The sequence below is a fragment of the Anas acuta genome, chromosome 1 (assembly GCF_963932015.1).
Source record: "Anas acuta chromosome 1, bAnaAcu1.1, whole genome shotgun sequence".
Taxonomy (NCBI): Eukaryota; Metazoa; Chordata; class Aves; order Anseriformes; family Anatidae; genus Anas; species Anas acuta.
The window spans coordinates 151417059-151436967 of NC_088979.1; the positions used below are offsets into that span (position 1 = coordinate 151417059).

Here is a 19909-nt window from a genome sequence, read left to right on the forward strand (position 1 = left end):
TTATAAGCATTATAGGTCAGTTTCCTTACAATCCTTAGGCTGAGCCCATTCCCTCATCTTTTTCTCTTCCACGGCACTGTGATGCTTTCGATGTCTCCCTTTTCTGGGAGGCTTTCCATCAAAGTCCAGTTTTGTTGTCCACAGGCACTGCCTTTCTGCTGCTTCTGCCCCCCTCTCTGCGGCACAGAGCCTGAAACGAGCGCGGCACTCAAAATTGACAATTAAAATTTCCTAGGAAGAATTTATAGCGTTCTTACTGATTGCCTTATTTGTGCACTCGAATAGGGCACAATCTAAAAATAGACGATCCCTGAAATGTCTGTGAACTTGCAGTTTTTCAGAAGATAAGTCTGCAAGCCTGGGCCAGCGGCTGTGCAGCGAGACAGTTTAAGAAATGAGGGCTGACTTGGTCAAAGGTTCGCGCTCGTCCTCTTCTTGCCTCCAGTACCAAATCTCCTACTGACATTTATATTATTTTAAGAAGCGATGTAAATGACATTCCTCCGGTTTCCTACAAGGTTTTAAAGGAAGGCATTGACAGAAATCAAGACCTTTCTCCCCAGAAAGCACCGGTTTCTGCCGCGTGAGCTGGAAGAGCCTCCCTGAGCGAGGCATTAACTCTTCCATGAACCAGCCCTCGTTTTTCAGGAGCAGTGCTGACAATCGGCTGGGCACAGGGACACGTGGCTCCCCCACAAGCCTTGTACACCCTCCTAGAGAATCATCCCCCTGCATCCCTCAGGACACGTGGAAACGGGGTGGCCCTGGTTATGGACACGCAGCCTGAAGTGCCGTATAGAACCAGGAACGTGCAGCGTGTCCTGCAGGATTTCAGTGCCCTGACAGATATTGTACGGGGAGAGAAACACACCATGAAGGGGCTCTGGTGTACCCTGCCTGGAAATGAGCTGCTCCCCAAATTCTCAGGGATGCCCAGCGCCTACAGCGGGCGCCCTGCAGAGCTGCTCGGCGGGGAGGCGTGCTGCGGCAGCCCCTCCGTCTGGCTGGCTCCCGATCGATGCCTGCAGCAGAGGTTTGCTGATCGGGGGGACAGACAAGCTGTTTCTAAACACCAGGGTGCTTGGAAACAAAATGACTTCAATATAAACTTACAGCATCATTGAAAGAGCTGGAAAGGGGATACCAATGCCTGGCTCGCTGGCTGTTTGTTTTTGTTGCTTGGATACATTTGTTCCCTGTGTAAGGGCAAAGCTTAATACGCTGTTTAACAGGGACAGTTAATTTTTAATTATTGGTCTGCCCTTTTTTTTTTTTTTTCCTTTTTTTCTTTTTTTTCTCTAAGCCTCGCTGCTTTAGCAGCTGAGCTGGGGCCACAGCCGGGTCTCATCAGCCAGCCTTCAGCCGGGAGCAAGCTTTGCAGGGCTTTGCTCTCTCCCTGCAAACAGCCTCCAGGGAGCTGAGCAAAACTGTCCCGTCCAGGGAAAGGGCTCCGGGTCCCTGAAGCAAGAGGCTGACATGAAGGCTGTAAGGCGCTGGTGCTGGGGAGAGGAGAGGAGAGGAGCTGGGCTGCAGGCCAGGCTGCCACGGGCTTCGCCTTTGAGGCATCTGCAGGGAGAAGCACAGCAGTGAGAGGGGAAAAGGATCAGCCCCTTCCAGCAAATGTTTGGGCCATTACTGTAAGCATCTCGGAGAAGTCCAAACACAGACGTTTACTTGGAATTGAGGAAAATTGGGAATCTTGACATTTTTAACATTTTTTTTTAAGCAAAGTGAAGAGAGAGAAATTTGTCCTTAGTGTTGTTTGAAACACATCATAGTTACATAAAAAAAAACGCAAATCTTTCAAGGCCATATCACTCCTCGCCCTGCCAAATGAAATAAAAAATAAAAACCCATTGTTTTACTTCTGCTTATGTTTCCTGTGCCTTATGGCTTGAACCATGAATCCCTTGGCTGAAATCCATTCCAGTAACAATTTAATTTGGGAGCCACGCTTCACCTTTCTAAAAATAAGGAAAACTGAGAAGAGCAACTAAGCTGTGACGAATAAAGAGATAAAATAATATTCTCCAGGATCTCAATTTAAAGAAACTACGTTGCTCGGAGAATGCATAAAATCAAACATTATGAGCCTGCCTCGATGCAGCAAGCTCTTTCCTGGCACTTTAGCCCTCTTCTACAGTCTGGACCTTTTCCAAAGAGAGAGCAACAAATCATCAGTCATATCTTTTTTTCCCCAGACACTTACTAAGAACCAGGCACACATGCAAAAATAAAGGAATGTAGAAAACATCCACCCACTTCTGTTTGATTGTCAGTGTTTTTAAAGCATTTGGCTCAAACCCTTGCCCAGAACTGGACGTCAAACTGCTGCAAAGCCCAAACCAGATAAACGTCCCTAAAAGGGACAGAAGTAAATCTAAGAACCTGGGAGTTAATGGGACAAAATATATGGTAGGTGCCTGAAATGAAAGGAAGGAGAGAAGCAGCGTGGAACAGCAGCGTTGCCCTTCTCAGGCTGTGCACGCATGTGGCAGTCCAGGGCAGCCCAGGCTCCCCTTAGATGAGCCCAAACCCCAGAATTGTGCTGGGAGGACCTCACCACAGCATGCATCGGGTCGAAGGGTGCAGAAAGGTTGGGGTCAGTGTGTGCAACCCCACTTAGGGGCCAATGCCAGCAGCTGCAAGATCGCCAGAAAGCCCACAAGGCCATCAGATTAATGCAAAATTGTACAGCTTACAGCGCTCACAAAAGCAGGATCTCCGAACAGCTCCGGAAACCTGCTGCGGCACACAGCTGGTGCATGGCAAAATAATTGGGAGAGAAATCCTACTAGCCAGGGAATTAATAATAATAATAAAAAAAAAAAGGCCCCAGCAAAGCCAGCCGCGGGGAAACGCGGCTGAAGGAACACAAGTCGTGCTGAGCTTAGAACAAAGGTATGCACGGACCAATTGTAAAAATACTCCAGCAGCATTTTTAACTTGTTAAAAACGGGGGTTAAAGCCGAGCCATTGGCACAGACCTCGGAGCGGTGGCAGCTCGGTGGCTGCTTGCGTGTCCCCTCCCCAGGCTGTGGGGCTGGAGGTTGAGAACCTGAAAAGCTCCACTTCGGAAGCAGCTGGGCTGTGAACTTTTCCTGCCATCCTCCTGGCAAAAACATACCCCCGGGGTTCCTCCCCGGAGCAGCCAGTTGCCCTGCCAAGCTGTGGCTAAAGCCTGGGTCTGGGCTGCGCATCAGGAACGTCCCTCGGGAAGTGACTGCGGCGTCCTGGCCGCCTCTCCTCCCTCAGCACCTGGTTCCTCCTTGGTGTGTTTGTTCAGCATCAAAGCTGCTGGGTTCGGAGGAAAGAAGCTATCAGCGACAGCCCCAGCCATCCTCCGCTCCTGGCATACCACAGGAGCGGGAGTGAGATATTATTTCTGCTCTCTTATCAACAGGTTCCCATTTTTTTGCCTTTTTTTTTTTTTTTAGGGCCTGATCTGGCACAAACGCTGTTATTGCGTGCAATTGCTCAAGTAACGAACTAGGGTCACAATAAAAGCGAGAACTGTTGAACTGTTCCAAGGCCTCTTTACGAGCCGATATGAAGGATATTAAGCCCAAGCTCAGATGGCCTTGGCAAGTCGCTACCCATCTTCCCGCTTGTATTTAGGGATTGCTTTCTGGCTCGTATCAGAGGCCAGCCTTCTGTTGCCACGTGCAGGCTTTCTGGGGAGAAAAACCCACGCTGCAGCCCCGCTCGAGGACATTATTTGCCGCTCCACAGGTGCCGCTGTCACGGCGTGAGCAGCAGGACCTGTTGCAAGCATGAGAAGAGGCTCCCGGGGGAGGCCGGGGGGGGATATCTGTGTTTTACACCTAGGTAACAACACAGGTTATTGTGCCCCGTAGCCCATGCTGGCTCTGATACATCACAAGCTCACTTAGTCATCTGGGAAAACAAAGGTCATGATTGTTCTCTGGGCGTACGGCGAAGGTGTGCTCCCTGCTCTCGGCCCACACCACAGGGAGTAAATCCTCATTGCAGGGATGCAGGCTCGGAGGTGAAGGGGCCCCCAGCCCGCCGTGGGGCACCCCACATTCCCCACAGCTCCATGAGGGGAGAAGAAGGGCAGAAAGGGCACCTCGGGCAGTCCCTGTGTGGGTTTGCAGGCAGCGGGAGGATTCAGGGGCCTGCACGTCCCGTCAGGGCAGCACAAATCCACCCACACCACGGTGCCGCGGGGGGAGCGAGCGGTGGGGTCAGCGGAGGAGCCGTCCGGGTTGGGAAGCACCGCGGGGGATGTTGCTTCACCGTCTGCAGGCAGAGTTCAAGTTCACAACCCCGGCACCTCGCCAGCGGGCCAGCGCTCGCGTGGGTGAAGGGAAAGCGACGGCCGGGGGTGGCTCTGCCTCTCCCCTTCGCCAGGCCGGAGGGGCACGGTGAATGCGATGGGGGCACGGGGAGCACTCTGTGGGATGTGGGTGCTGCTTGCAGCGAGGTGCCGGAGGGCACGGCGAGCCCCGGGGTGCTGGGGAGGCCGGAGGCAGGCTGAGCAGCGCGGCCGGAGGAGTCCGCAATGCACGCACGCAGCTGCTGGCGAGGAGCCCGGGAGCTGGCGAGCGGCCTGGGGGGAAAAAAAAAATGAACAAAACACTAAAACAGGCGCAACCGAAGGGGGCCAGGATGGGGAGGGGCGCTTATGGAGGCCCCAAGTCCTCAGCTCCTGTGTCGGGAAGGCACGGGGAGCCCCCAAAATTGAGTGTTTTGCACACCCCAAGCAACTCAAAGCAAGGAGCTGGCACCTCGGGGGGAGGAGGTCTTACTCCCGTGTGCCACGGTCACCCTTTTGCTTTCACGTTTATCCTTCACAGCAGATGCAGGTGGCTCTCAGAGGAAGCACAGCTTGAAATCTTCCCTGGGGAATCCTCCCCGTGTGCTGGCACAGGGCCTGAGCACAGCCGGGCCCACGCACGGCCCCGGCATGGGTCAGGATGCCCCGGGGGAGTGTGAGGTGGGTGAAGGATCGGGGAGCAGGGCTCGGATCGGCCGTGTGGTGACACTCAGAGCATCAGGAGCACCAAAGCTCACCCCGCTGCTCACCTTCACACAGCCCAATCCCGTCTGTAACCCATCCGGGGGCTGCTGCACGCAGCTGTGGATGTTTCCATCCAGACTTTGGAGTTTCAAGGACTGGGTTTATCAGAGCACCTGTGCAGGGGCTACCGAGCCCTGCTGCGAGAAGCAGAGCTTTTCTGTGGATCAACAACCCAAGGGGGAGACGGGAAGGGTTCAAAGATCGGTTTTCATTCTGGCAAAAGGTTAAGGGTAGGGAATATGGACGCTGCCTCCGAGGTCCCGGATAGCTCGGCGTAGGAACGGCTAATCTGGAAAGAAAGATGAGCAATATGCTAAAAAATTTTTAAGAGATGACTCAAAGCTATAGACTCTTGAGGAGATCAGAAAGGACTGTAAATAAAATGCAAATGTGGTAAACGGGCAACAACATGCATTTGCCAAGGTTTGCCTTGGTGCATGCCAAGGAAGAAAAGCCCGAAAAGGCTGCAACACAAAATTTACAAAGCTCCAGATTGTATCTAGCAACTGGGGAGAGGGTCTGAATATCCCACAAACCCTGGCTCTGGGAGTGGATGCAGGTTAAAAAAATGATAATAATAAAATAAAAAAGTAAAAAAAAAAAAAGAATAAAATCAAATTTTAGCAGGCAGAGAAAGAAGAAGGGGAGAATAGCATTCAAAATATGATAATGCTGTTATGTAAATCAGCAGTGTGGCCTCTCTGGGAATACTGTCTGCAGTTCAAGCAAGCCTTTCTCGGAAAGGGCTGATTAGGGGTATGGCGAACCTGCTCGCAAAGAGAGCTCGAAAGCGATTCGGGGCTGTTTATCTCGGGAAGGAAATGAACAAGGGGAGATTGGCACGGAGCGAGGCGGTCCGGGGCTTCTGCTTTTCTTCCCGTCGAATTCAATCGCTGTCATATCTGGTGTCACCGGGATGGTGCGGGGTGATGCGGCTCTCCTCTGTCACACGCAGCTTGATCTTTCTCTCCCCTTCTGCCCCGGGGGAGGCAAGGCGTTATGGAGCTACATCCCGTGTTTCTGTTTCACTGGGCTGCAGGGAGAAGGTGGCCGAGGAGGCAGAATTAATCCCCAGAGTAGGTTTGGAGTGGAGAAAGGAAGGATGGGAAAGGGGGATTAGCACCCAGAAAAGGGGGATTTGCCTCTGAAAAGGGGGGATTTGCACCCAGAAAAGGGGGATTTGTGTCTGGAAAAGGAGGATTTGCACCCAGAAAGGGGGAGATTTGCCCCTGGAACAGAGGGATTTGCACCCAGAAAAGGGGGATTAGCACCCAGGAAAGGGGAATTTGCACCCAGAAAAGGGGGATTTGCCCCCGGAAAAGAGGGATTTGCACTCAGAAAAGGGGGATTTGTGCCTGGAAAATGGGGGTTAGCCCCCAGAAGAGGGGGGTTTTGCCCCTGGAAAGGGGGATTTGTGCCTTGAAAAGGGGGATTAGTCCCACAAAATGGGGATTTACCCCTGGAAAAGGGGGATTTGCAAATGGAAAAGGGGGACTTGCACCCAGAAAGGATGGGTTTGCACCCAGAAAAGAGGGATTCGCCCTGGAAAAGGGGGGATTGCACACGGAAAAGGGGGGATTAGCACCCAGGAAAGGGGGATTTGCACCCAAAAAAGGGGGATTTGCCTCTGGAAAAGGGGGATTTGCACCCAGACAGGGGTCCTGCTCTGGGGACTCTCCCCCCACCTCCCCAGGAGCCCGGCAGGTGCTGCCGCCCTGCGTAATTCAAACACCTAGAGCGCGCCGCGGCGTTGAATACCAACAAAACCACAGAGCCTGAATTTGATGATTTATTCTATAAATCTTCTGTCAGACTGAGCCCCGGCGGGTGGCGCTGCGTGCGCTTCCTCCTCCCGGCCAGCAGGCGGCGCTGTGGGGGCGCCGCCGCCCCCTTCCCTCTCACCACCCCCTCCCCGCCTCCGGTCCGCCAGGGGGCGCCATCTTCGGGGGGCCGCTCCCTCCCCTCTCTATGGTACCGGAAGCGCCGCCATGTTGCCGTCCCCCCCCCGGTGCTGAGGCAGGAGGGAGGCGGCGCGGCCGCGCTGAGGCCCCCGCCGGGAGGAGCCGGCCCCGAGCCCCCCGCCCCGGCCCCGCGGCTCCCCTCAGGCCCTCCCCATGGCCGCGTGGTCGCGGGAGGCCGTCCTCAGCCTCTACCGGGCCCTGCTGCGGCGGGGCCGGGCGCTGCGCTACACCGACCGCGATCTGTACCGGGCCGCCGTCCGCGCCGAGTTCCGCCGCCACCGCGGGCTGCAGCGGCCGGAGGACAGGGAGCGGCAGCTGGACAAGGGGCAGGCTTTCCTGCGGAGCGGGCTGGGGGGGCTGCGCTAAGCCTCCCGGACGCTCCCGAGGCTCCTCCTGCCCCCCCACGGCCTTTAATTGCCAAATTGGGCCCCGTTGGTTAATGCGTCCTGCCCGCCGCCGCCCTCACGGAGCCCCGAAGGTCCCGCCAGGACTCCTGTGCCCTGTGCAAATGCTGTAGGTCACAGGTAGGCCGCTCCAGCCCTAGGTTTTGTGTTAATAATACACTGAGCTTCGTGCACGCCTCTGGTTTTGTGCCCTGGGATGAAGACTGATCGCATTCCTCGCCCGTTGAGGCAGGAACAGTCTCTCTCCCACTGTAACTTGCTCCTAGACTAACACAAAGGTGGCTTTAAACCACCCAGGCTCTGAAGCGTTGGCTTAGAAACCTACCTTGAGTCAACACTGGAAGAGTTTTCTGTCATCTTCCTTCAATTTCAGTAAATATCCACCTAGCATAGCGTGTTTTACACGTGGAGACAGCCACGGAAACTCTCCGCATTTAAAAATCAAGGTCAGAGGTTAAATAGGAACCAAAGGAAACCAACGTGCATACGTAGGGAGGCGTTAATGTTCGTGTTATGCATAGTTTGCATGGAAATCAACCCCGCCAGGCTTGAGGGCAGGAATAAACGTCAGGGAAGTGAGGAAGTTGTTCCCGTCGCGGTGCGCTGTGGTTTCTGATGCTGACTCTTGGGTGACTTTGGAATATCTGGGAGCAGCCTTTGTCCAAAAACGATCTCTTGGGAAGATCCTGGTCCCTACGTCGCCACGTTTGAGTGCAAAGTTAAAGCGTTGGGTAGAGAATGAGAAAATAAACAGGTGTAAAAATGCCATGGTTCGGCTGGGATGCTCCAATTGAAAGGAAAAGATGTAAGTGGTCGTAGAGCTCGACAAAATATACGGGATTTCGTTGCAAAGCTGAAGTAAATGTTGCTTTCTTAAAAAAGCATTAGGTGAAGGCATAATTAAATCTGCTGAAAGGATGAGAGGCCACATCAAATTTGGGTTGTTTCTCTTTGGGTCATAAGCAGCACTGAAAGCCATGAAACGCTGCTGTCGTGGTGTGTCTGGGGGGGAAGATAAGGGCTGGAGGGGATGCAGGGTTAGGGGATCGCATCCTCTGGCTCCCTACAAAAACCGTAAGACCAACAGATGTGGGTGTTTTTTTTGGGTTTTCCTGTTTCGACCCGTTTTTTTGACGTCTTCCAGGTGAGATGGCAGGCGCTGGGCAGCGCAAAGGCAAGAAGGACGACAATGGCATCGGCACGGCCATCGACTTTGTGCTGTCCAACGCCCGCCTCGTGCTGGGCGTGGGGGGAGCGGCGATGCTGGGCATCGCCACGCTGGCCGTCAAACGGGTGAGTGTGCCGGAAAGGAGGAGTGGGAAACCAAAATGCACAGGGTGTTGGCACTAGGAGGGGGTGAAACGCAGACCTTAGCGGCTGAAATTGTGCCTTGTGGTGGTGTTTCAGATGTACGACCGGGCAATCAGCGCTCCCAGCAGCCCCACGCGCTTGAGCCAGTCGGGGAAGAGGAGCTGGGAAGAGCCCAACTGGCTGGGGTCCTCCTCGCGCCTGCTGACCCAGGACATGAAGACCAACCTCAGCCGCTCCCTGCAGACCCTTCCCACCGACCATTCGGCCGTGGACACAGGTATGGAGCAGTGAGGCACTCCCGCCTTGCAGAATCATCCCTAAAACCCTGTTATTCATTCAAAACAGCACGGGAGAAGAGAATTTAATCTCTAGCTCAGGATTTTGATATTTTAAGACAGTCTATTGATAGCTTCAACTATTAGAGTCAGTCTGGGAACTGGTGAACCACAGCCATCTGTTGGCGCTCCTCGTTTCTCTCATGATTTCATGGATTTAAGTTTTACCGTCCCTCAGATATCCTCTTTCAAGCTGAATACTTACCTGTGCCATCTTTCCTCATAAAAACCCATTCCTTGAAGCTCTTTCTTGCTTTTCTTTGGACCGTTCCAGTATGTCTGCTTCTTTTTAAAGAGGGGAGTATTCAGATGGTGAATAACTAGCAATTTATAGCCGTATTCCCTATATCATTTCTATCATTTTCCTAATAATTCTTGTAACACTTTGCCTTTTTAGGACTGCTAATGAAGCAGTACTGCTCACCAAGCATTCCTCAGGCTAAAGAGAGGGACTTGTGGTTGTCTTTCAGAGAGTGATAATAAGTTATTTAGAGTCCATCAGCATTTTTTATATAAGTTTGTGGTGTTTGTTTTTTTCTTGATGGTTTTATTTTCCACCCCCTGGTCATTCAGAGAGATTCACACTTGGAGAATTAAAGGATTGAGGCATAAAATGTTTGATAATACTGTTTTGTGTTCTTGGCTTGAAAATAAGTTAAAATTCAAGACAGAAAAATATGTCGTTTCATGAACAGCCAGTAAAACCTGGTTCCTTATAGTTTGTTGGCTGTTTGCTTTTCACACAAAGCTTGAAACCTGACCAAAAGACCCCAGTGGGATGAGAAACAGCAGCTGCAGAGCCTGGGTGAGACGGATCCGTGTGCTGCTCGCTCAGGCATCCTGCACGTGCTGCGTGGTGGCCGCGTGCCTGTTGCTGAACAAATGCACGACAGCTGCCTTAACACCACTGGTCCGGGGGTGTCTCCCACACCCGTCAAGTTCCACAGGCCTTCCGAGGACTTAGGGTCTTGTATATCTGTAATTCTTCCTTAATTCTTGTTAATAACTTCTGAATTTCTAGGTCCATGTTAAGAGAAGCTTGATAGGAAGCCCTGGCTCATTTCTGTAGGAAACCAGCCTGGAAAAGAGGGCGTTGGAGATGCTGCAGGTTAGCTTGGTAATGCACACAGCAGCATAAAGCACTGTGTTGCTGTTCTACGTGTAAATGTGCTCTCTGCTGTATGCTCAGTTAAAGTTTGAGGCAGGTTTTCATTAGGGCTGTGATTGCCGGAGCTGTGCTGGCCCCAAGATCCATCATCCTGCCATCCTGCCACGTGCTGATTGAGGTCCTGACAACTATTTTATTTCCAGATGGCGTGATCGTCTCAAATCTCTTACCCTACTTAGAACCAGGTTTCGTTGATAATTTGTACAAAGCCATCGTAATGTGCAGAACTTAATGAGGTAGGGATGGCTGTTTAAGGCTGTTCTACTGGTCTGCTGGTCTGGCATCATGTTAAAAGCAGCTGAATTTTTGATGAAATGGAGCTGAGGAACTGCCCACGTAGCCATTAACGTTACTTCGTTGTACACGATGCGAGCGTTAGTCTCATTCTGGCTAAATTTCAAACCTAATAACTTGTTTTCATCCCACCTGATTCTCATAGTAGCTTTTTTCAACGATTTTCAACGTCCCCCTTTTGACTGATAACCACGTAAAGCTTGCAAAATGCCTGCTGGAAGCTTTTTGAGACCTCAGAGGCCACGCTTCTGCACTGTAAGACTTTTTTTTTTTGCGTGTCACGCTGAAACACCGCGGTGAAACAATCCACGCTTCCCTTCTGCCTTGCAGACTTTTTCCGACCCGCCAAGCCCAAGCCATCTGCCAAGAGGAGCCAAGTGGAGCTGAAAAAATCCCGCCTTCGCTTGTCTCTGCAAGAAAAACTCTTCGCCTATTACCGGAGGAAGGTGGCGATCCCGGCAGAGGAGCAGGCCCGGGCCAAGCAAGCAGCCGTGGACATCTGCGCCGAGCTGCGCAGCTTCCTCCGCGCCAAGCTGCCGGACATGCCCCTGCGTGACATGTACCTCAGCGGCAGCCTGTATGACGACCTGCAGGTAATTCCTGGGGCCTCGTGACGAGGCGTTATTCAGCCGGCTGGCGAGGCGGGGGCATTTTGGGCGTCCCTGCTGGCGCTGCTGCCTCAGCACAGCATTCCTCTGGAATGAGGCTCTCGGTGGTGCAGAACCGGGTGTTGGTTTCTGCAGTGCTGTTCGAGCAGACCTGACCAGGATGTCTGGATTTGTCTGCCAAGCATTTGCTTTTTGCTGGCTTGTTTCTCCGAGTTATCTTCCTCCTTTCCTTCTCCATCTTCTCTTCCTTTACCTGTGTTTCTCCTACCACTTTTCCACCTGTTTTCTTTGTCCCTTCTGTCTCTTTCCAAATACGCGATACTCCCTTAGAACTCCTGCCTATTCACGTAGGTCTTCCCTACTCTTTTTTTAACACATGACAGACCAGATAGGGCAGCAGTGCCTGCTGCATATCTCCCTGAGGGAAAGATGCCTGTGGCTACAGGGAGTGATTCAGAGGCACGCTTTTTTGCTTTGAGTCACAGCTCTGGAATGGAGCGTGGAGCGCCGAGTGAAACTGAGATCTGGGGTCTTAATCACCTTAGTGAAAAGGGATCTTTAACGACCTTTTTCTGAGCAGTGTGGCAGACCAGGTGAGGGCAGTACCTGGTTGTAGAATGGGATAATTAAACCGTGGCAACTTAGGCTTGTCTGGAAACCTCATGCTCTGCCTCCAGTTTTAAAATATCGCATGGTGTTGCTGTGTCCTGGGCCAGCTCCATCTCAGAACTTAGAGTGATAAGAGGCAAAATGATTCTGCATGCAGTCCGTGGCAGGTCCTGAAGTGTTCAAAGGTCTCAAAATAGCAATGTAAGCGTTAGCTGGTGTTGTGCCTTGGCCTTATCCCACTGCTGATGGAAAGCAGTCCTTCAGAAACGCTTTTTGTCAACGGGAGGCTGTGAATCCCGTGCAGAGAGGAGAGAGAGGCAGCTGAATCCCTATTCCAAGTTCCTTTGAGCAGAAGGCTGTCTAAAAGGCGGTGAGTGGAGCTGAGTGCAGCGAGGGCAGGCTTGTTCTTACCGACTTTTCTCTTTTGTGAAAGGTAGTGACAGCTGACCACATCCAGCTCATCGTCCCTCTCATGCTGGAGCAGAACCTGTGGTCGTGCATCCCCGGGGAGGACACGATCATGAACATTCCTGGCTTCTACCTGGTGCGTCGGGAAAACCCGGAGTACTTTCCCCGTGGGAGCAGCTACTGGGACCGCTGTGTGGTGGGAGGTTACCTCTCCCCCAAAGCTGTGGCGGAGACTTTTGAGAAAGTCGTAGCTGGCTCCATCAACTGGCCGGCCATCGGGACGCTCTTGGACTACGTCATCCGTCCGGCGGCTCCCCCGGCGGATTTGACTCTGGAAGTCCAGTACGACCCCGAGCGGCACCTTTTTATCGACTTCCTTCCCTCCCTGACGCTGGGGGACATCACCCTCGTGGCCAAACCCCATCGGCTGGCCCGCAACGACAACCTGTGGCGACTGAGCCTGCGGCCGGCCGAAACGGCTCGCCTGCGGGCCTTGGACCAGCGCGATTCGGGCTGCCGCTGCTTGTGCCTGAAGATCTTCAAAGCGGTCTGCAAGTCGAACCCGGCCCTGGCTCACCTCACCGCCAGCCAGCTCACCAACGTCATCCTGCACCTGGCCCAGGAGGAGCCCGACTGGTCGCAGGACGTGCTGGCCGACCGCTTCCTGCAGGCGCTGAAGGGGCTGATCCGCTACCTGGAGGCGGGCGTCCTCCCCAGCGCCCTGAACCCCAAGGTGAACTTGTTTTCCGAGCTCACCCCGGAAGAAGTGGATGAATTGGGCTACACCCTCTACAGCTCGCTCTCCGAGCCAGAGGTCTTGCTGCAGACGTAACGGGGGGCCTTACCCGGGGAAACGCTGCTAGGGGTTTAGCCGAGGTGGACTTGGATGACTGCGAAATGTGTCTCCTCCACTTCTCTCTCTCTTTCTCTCTCTCTCTCTGTCTCCTTTTGGTTCGTTATGATTTCCTGCTGTGGAGTTGGTGCTCCCGCTGGATTTCTTGGTGCTACCGGTCCATTTCCACCGTCTCTGCCCCGACAGGTACCCATTGGCTAGGGAAAAGAGGCTGAAACTGCAGCCCTAAGATCTCTGCATAAATTCTGCTGACACTCGAGTATCTACAAAAACAAAAAAACACATTAACTATGCACCTCTTTCTCCTGTAGTGTGCTCACTGCAGCGAGTCCATTCTGGTCTGAAGAAGGTGGAAGTGGGCTGGTGAATCCAGTGACAACTTCAGCAGACTTGCACTGAGGTCCTTTCCTTTCCTCCAGCCTGATTTTTGTCCTCACGTTTCTTTCTCTCGGCTGTACCACTCTGTCTCACTTTCCTCCTTTTTTTCTTTTCTTTTGTTTTTTGGTCACTTTGACCCAGTCACGCAGGGCAGACTGAATGAGATGTTCCGGATAGGGCTGCGTGTTGTGTTTCTGACTGAAATAACGATTACACTGACAGGATTTAGTGCTGTAGCACTTGGAAGAGGGCAATGCCCGTGGCTCCTGCCCCTACAAAACCTCATCCCTTGTGATCTGGGTGCAGGAGTAAGGCCCGGGGCTTGTCCAATCTGCTGCAACAACCACCAGTGGGGGCACTTCTCACTGATGCTGTCGCAGGGGAGGGAGAAGCTTTTGTGGTCTGGCTGTTCGAGGAAGCTGAGGGAGCAGGGCTTGCTGTTCCTGCTCAGCCAGACCTGCTGGGCGCTGCTGCTGGGAATGGCCCTGTGGGAAGGGAAAACTGCTCCTCAGGTGTCCTAAAGGAAGAGAGGCTCCTCAGGGGGAGGGCTGGGGGAGGCAGGTGGGAGCAGGGGCTTCTCCTCTTTTCCCTGAGGTTGTTCTGGTTTCTAGGAGGTGGAAGCAGCATGCCTCACACGGTTTTCTAAGGAGCACGCGTCAGCCAGGGTCCGTAGGTCAGTCAAGCTGGCATGAGGCTGCCTTCCCCATTCCTCATTCCCTGTGGGCATCCCAAATGGTGCTCTCAGCCTTGGGTACAGAAACACAGCTGCTTTTACCTGCTTTTCCCCAGCTTCAGCAGCTTTTTCCTCTCGCTGTCCAGCTTCCCTAGCCAAGAGAGGCCAAGTTTGGAGGGAGCAAGTACCTTTTTCTCTTCCATTCCTCTCAGGACTCACTCCCCTTTGCCAGGGAGCTTTCAAGGTGAGTTTCAGGAGTGGAAGCACAGAGGGGAGTCTTCAGCCATCATTTTCTTTCCAGAGGCAGTGCTGGTGAGGTGAGGGGGGGAGCATCTTTCCCGGACAATCCGTCCATTTTAGCCGACGTGTCAGGTGGTTACGTTTTAAATTATTTAATCCTCAGCGTACCGGTACCTTCTAGACTGCCAGGTGCGTACTTCAAAGCGTGTGTGTGTGTGTATATACAGTCCGTAGTGTATAAAAGGTTAACAGGAATTCCGTTTGTATGATTTTGTGTTCTGTAAGTTTGGCAGCAGTCACTGTTGGTCAGTTGTTGATTGCTCTTCACTCTGGTTCCCCTATTTTTCCTCCCTCCTCCTTTCCCTGCCCTCCGCTGCCTTTCTGATGTCAGCCTTCCTACCCTAAAAGCAGACAGATGAGACTTGGGGCCCGCGGGCCACTTGGGGAAATTCCCCTTTCTCCTAATTACTTGAAGGTCAACGAAAATATTAAAATCTCGGGGTTGTCAGGAGTTCCCCTTAGGTTCACTTCCTCGGTGTGATCTCACCCCTCACTTGGTGCTGACTCCAGTGCTGTGGTCTTCATGCAGGGTTGAGTAGCAGCATGGTTCGGAATGATCAAAACTGTAGATAAAAAAAAGAGAGAAATAAGCAGGAGGAAGCCACTGTCTTGAGCTGGCTTAAGCACAGTTGCCACAAACATATCTGTTGATCAATTTTTTTACACGAACGCTTTTACTTCTTCCTGGCAACCTAATGAATTAATATTTTATGGCCATTTCTTGCTGCTATCGAGCTCAATTTGTGTATCAAATGGAGACTGAAGCTGCCTTTTTGCCTTTTCTGTAGACTTTGCTCCATTTCACTTGAATCACTTCTTCCCTTTTGGGTTTTTCCCCGCTCTGAGCTAGCCACAAGCCCGTTGTTCTGGGGAGGGGAACGCTCCCTTCCTGCAGGCAGCCGCCGCAGGGGGCAACAGCTGCTGTGGCAGCCTCAGCAAAGGCCAAAGACGTCTGGGGTCACAGGGACACTGCAACCAGGAGCGTTGCCAGAGCAGGGGCAGGCACGAGGAGGCAGGGAGGAAGGAGCAGGGCGGCTATGCAAGAAATTCACACTCGTGCTGCACCCAGCTTGTGCAGGGACGTTGTGGAGCCTTTGGAACTGGCACCTTTCAGTATTAAATGCAGTACGGAGGTCGGCACGGAGCCACGAGGGCTGGCTTAGGGGTGGCTTCCTGCCTCGTCGCAGCTGCAGCACGGAGCAGGAGGACCTGAAGATGAATGTGAGAAGGGCAGCTCCCGGCCACCTTCCTGGCCGAGCAGCTCGGAGACAAATTGATTGTAAGAGGCCCAGGGCGTGCGTTGCCTGCTCGCTGCCCGGGCTCCGGGAATGCTGTGGTGTGTTCTGGTGTAACTTGACTCACATGAGCTTTCCACGAAACCATCCTCTTGTTCCCTGTAACCGCAGGGCGAGGACCAACTCGCTCGGCAGTGGGTTTTCGCTGCTGCCGAGCTCCACCACTAATCCTTTTGACTCGGACTGATTTCTTTTCAAGTGTTCAAAAGCAATGATGGCACCAAGAGGCTGCTCTCTGCCTCCTGGCACGCCGCCCTCGCTCCAAGCGTGTGGGTACCCGCAGTGTGAAGTGAAGAGATGATGCCCCGTCTCTCCCAGGCCAGCAGGCTGTGGATCTGTAAAAGGGGAAAGTCTCAAGTGCATGGTCTGTGACACGAGTGCGTGAAATTCGGAAATAAAATGACTTTCCACGGTAACCCGCTTGTCCCTGGTGTTTATGAGCAGCGCGGTGCCTCTCTGCTTTGCTCTGGGTGCAGGGGAGGGGCAGCACCTTGCTGCTGACACAATCCTGCACCACGTGGGTGCTCGGGGGCCCTTCACTGATTCACTGCTTCCCCTCTGCAGCTCGGGGCGCTCGGCAGCGTTCGTACCGGTCACAAGACGAGGCGTAATTACGGTGCTCTGCCTCCCCTCCTTTCCCTGACAGCTTTCCCTCACACGCCCGGGCAGGCACCCACTCTTGGTGCGGCTCCCCAGACTTCACAGGCTTCCGCGCCTCTTTTGATACCGACTTTCCTGCGCAGGCTGCCCCCGCCCTTGCTCCCTGGCACCTCTGTTCCTACATGCCAAATGAGTTCTTGTCTCATCCTGGCATCGGCCTCGAGGCGCTGAGGAAGCTGCTGTGCTGCGGTCTGGCGTGCTCGCAGCAAAACCCAGTTGTGTGTGCTTTTGGGGAAGCATCCGACACGAAGAAAAGCACCAAGCGCTGGATCCCAGCTCCTTAATTCTCAGAAGACTTGCTAAAGTCAAGGCATCCCGTGAGACTCGTTTTAACGAGGACTCAGCAATTAACATTTAACTAGCGTGGAGGGTATATTATGTTAGAAAGGGAGTCTCTCCGTCTCTAACATTACTTTTCCTGATGCCTCCTCGTATTTTCTTTACCTTTAATCAGTTCTGTGCTAGAAACACAGGTGAGATGGAGCTTATTTCACATTGTAAGGACACTTATGGGAACGGCTAAAACAAGCAGCCCTGTGGAAGCTGTGCCAGGCATGACACCGCTCGCACTAATGCCCCTGGAAAGCTTGGAGCTTGCAACACATGCTTAAGGGATGTAGCAGTTTGCACCTTTGCATAAAAGCTGTCCTGGCATGAAGAGCGAGGAAAGATCAAAAGGTAGGGGGTTGTTTCATGGAGAGAAGAAATAATTGCGAGGAGTCATGATCATTATTTCACGTATGCAACTGGCTGCTGCTGCGAAGAGCAGCAGAAATGGTTCTCCAGGCTGCAAAGACTCCGCTTCCCTTTTGTTCTTAGCCTAAGGAACAAACAGTGCAGGAGAGGGAATTTCGGAAAAAGCACAATGTTTTGGGCGCTTCGTTATATAACCACAGTCCTGTCCTGGAAATGCATGTAGCCAAATTTACATTTCACCTTTTTTTTAATCTCTTCATTTAAAAAAATAAAAATAAAAAATTCCAGCCTGCCTGTTCTGTAACAAATCTTAAACTGGGTGGGGGTAGAGAGGGCAACCATACCTCAAGTGTTGAACTGTGTGATGAATGCTGTCCTCCCCATAGCCCCTCTCCCCCCCCGGTCACTTCTGTGTTTTTTTTAGGGTTTATTTTAATATTCCAAACTCCCGAAAAGTTTTAAACAGCTGCTGCTTTTTTGAATTAGCTTCATGGAAAAAAAAAAAGGGGAGCCTCTTCCAAAGGAGGAGTCTCTCTTCCAAGTCAGCTGAAATCTCTTGGCCCACTGCCCGCGCTAGGTATGACCGAATGGCTCCAGCATGGCTCGCTCCATCTGGGGCTGGATCTAGAGATGTGGGAGCTTTGCGCACAGATGCAGAGCAAGCAGGAGAAGGGAGAGTCTCCCTCCCACCAGTGAAATCTGGCTTTGGCTTCCAGCCCTCACAGGACTGCTGCAGTCTAGACGTTTGGGGAACTGTTTGAGGTATCTGGATTTCTTCTTCTTCGCCCTTGTCAGGCCAAGTTTTGTGATCCGAGGGATTCGAGAAATGTTCCCCCTCCCTTTTTCTTTTTTTTTTTTCCCTTTTATATTTTTATTTTTAAAGATTCAAAACCATCTTAAAATAGCTCTCATCTAACGAGTGTGCCCTCTACACCATCAGGGATTGCATGGTGTGGAGGTTTTATTAGCGTGCTCCGAGAAGGACAGCATTATTCACAAGTCACTGAGCCAGAAATGCGGCGGGGAGCAGGCTAATAATATCCTTACAGTATGTGATCCTGGGGAATAACCTTGCGAGTGGGAAGACTAAAGAGGGTAGTCGGACCAAAGGGTAAGGACGGGAAGATCTGAAATCAGTCCATCTGTAGAAAGCATTCTTGTCATGTTACAGAGAGCAGGAGACGGAGTTTGGCGTGTGGAACTCAAAACTTTTCATCATCTTAAGCTTTACAAAGTACTCACGCAGAAGTCAGTCCTGAACAAAATCACTTTGAGCACACTAAAAGCCACGATTGATTTTTATTTTGCTGCCCTGGTTCAATTTCCCCGGCTCCAGTGGCTAAGTAGCTCTTTGATCTGTCTATTAACACTCAGTGCTAAGCTTCTCGGGGGAAGAATATATATATATATATATGTATAAAATCTATCCATATTCTTCACGAAAAGCCTTCTCTCTACAAATAATGGGAAAAAGCCACTTGCTCGAGTTCTCTGGGGTTTGTTTTTGCTTTTCTTTTTTTTTTTTTAAGGCAATGGTTCCCTCAGCTTCAACATCCTTCATTGTAGAATCGCTGCTGTTGCACAGAAGCCAAGGCAGCGGTGATATACTGCCCCATTAAACGTCCCACTCTAATGATCCCGGTCCTATAAGACTTTCTGTCTCATTCTGCTCGGCGTTGCAAATGACAGAGGTGTGACAGGCGACAGACAGAAGGGCATAGATGGCAGATGATGGAGTGTGCTGGCTCTTTACCCGTCCCGCGACAGACATTGCTTCAAAACTTGTAGTGCTCTAGCAGGCTCCTTCCCTCCATCCTCGTCCATCCCCTTTATTTTTATTGTTTTACAATTTGTCATTGCATTCTCACATCAGTCTCACTGACACTGCTATCCCAGCCACACTGACATCTAATATTTTCTCTCTCCTCTCCTATAAACAAATGTATCTATTGAAACAGATTAAAGTTTGTTGCTTAATTCCAGCCACCAAGCAGCTGCTGCCTACAAGCAGTGGAAAAATATTGCTAAATAATATCTGCAAGCGTTCCCTGTGGAGCTGGGGAGCTACAGCCTCAACACTGATTTATCCCCAGATGAGTTTCAGAGCTTCACCTGCTCTACCTGGTTTGTCGGGGCTCCTGCTCAAGCTACCTGAGAGCTTCAGAGACAAAGAGACCTCACACGCACACGAGGCATCCCCAGGATCCTGTTTTATCTCATTTATAAGGTACATCCACTTACAGCCTCTCTTCCTGGCCTTTCAAGACCCTCTGAAGTCACCCAAAGTTGAAAACAAATCCCCAGACCGAGCACACAGAACACGGTGTGGCATTACCAGCCTTTCATCATGCAGCCTCCCTGCTGAGCAGAGAGGCCGGTGTAACTCCAGCTCAGGGAACTTTTCCACAAGCTTCAGGAAGCTGCTGGTTTAGGTGCGGGCTTCAGGAGAGCCAGGTAATTGCTGTGGGGCTGATGCAGCCAGGAGTCCTCACTGTGACGAGTTTAAGGGACACTGAGACGGAGAAAGCCGAACCCGCTGAAGCGGTGTTGGGCTGTGAGCTCACCCACAGGCGTCTGTGGCTGTCTGAGATGCTGCAGCCTCATCATCTCTACCGGATTTTCAGGCCTCGGCTCCTGCTAACTTTGCACTGCTAGGAAAAAAAAAAATATATAATAATAATAATTTGCATTGCCACTCTCCTTTTCATCCTTTTGCACAGGACACCAGGCACACGTGTGGCTTCAGCAGACGCTAGCGATGGACAGCAGGCACCTTCACTTTGAGGGGCACTGAGTGCACGCACATCTGCTCCAGGTCTGCAGGAACCACGGCCCTGTGAAGAACAAGGGTTGTCAGGAGATATGTTTCTGGTCTTTTATTGTTTGGACAACTGGAAGGCTTTCGTTTGTGT

At 52.1% G+C, this 19909-nt stretch overlaps 2 protein-coding genes and 1 long non-coding RNA gene across 3 annotated transcripts; 2 read left to right on the forward strand and 1 right to left on the reverse strand.

The window, feature by feature from the left end:
• Positions 1-1577: 1577 nt before the first annotated feature.
• Positions 1578-7926, reverse strand: LOC137847963 (uncharacterized). Its single transcript, XR_011091130.1, has 3 exons — positions 7735-7926; positions 5158-6077; positions 1578-4573 (listed from the first exon to the last, which is right to left on the reverse strand). It is a non-coding gene; the product is annotated as an uncharacterized lncRNA (long non-coding RNA).
• On the forward strand, positions 7048-7384 carry MIURF (mitochondrial elongation factor 1 upstream open reading frame). The gene has a single exon (XM_068666686.1). It carries the CDS (start codon positions 7159-7161, stop codon positions 7369-7371), a length of 213 nt encoding a protein of 70 aa, XP_068522787.1. The 5' UTR covers positions 7048-7158; the 3' UTR covers positions 7372-7384.
• Positions 7391-16057, forward strand: MIEF1 (mitochondrial elongation factor 1). The gene is made up of 5 exons (XM_068666647.1): positions 7391-7529; positions 8554-8702; positions 8817-8997; positions 10848-11110; positions 12168-16057. The coding sequence occupies exons 2-5, from the start codon at positions 8559-8561 to the stop codon at positions 12972-12974; spliced, it is 1395 nt and encodes a 464-aa protein (XP_068522748.1). The 5' UTR covers positions 7391-7529; positions 8554-8558; the 3' UTR covers positions 12975-16057.
• The last annotated feature ends 3852 nt before the right edge of the window (positions 16058-19909 follow it).

Coding starts and splice junctions, on each gene's coding strand:
- MIURF (XM_068666686.1), top strand. CDS start 7,159: ATGGCCGCGTGGTCGCGGGAGGCCGTCCTCAGCCTCTACCGGGCCCTG.
- MIEF1 (XM_068666647.1), top strand. CDS start 8,559: ATGGCAGGCGCTGGGCAGCGCAAAGGCAAGAAGGACGACAATGGCATC. Junction 8,998..10,847: donor CCATTCGGCCGTGGACACAG/GTATGGAGCAGT, acceptor TCTGCCTTGCAG/ACTTTTTCCGACCCGCCAAG. Junction 11,111..12,167: donor GCCTGTATGACGACCTGCAG/GTAATTCCTGGG, acceptor CTTTTGTGAAAG/GTAGTGACAGCTGACCACAT.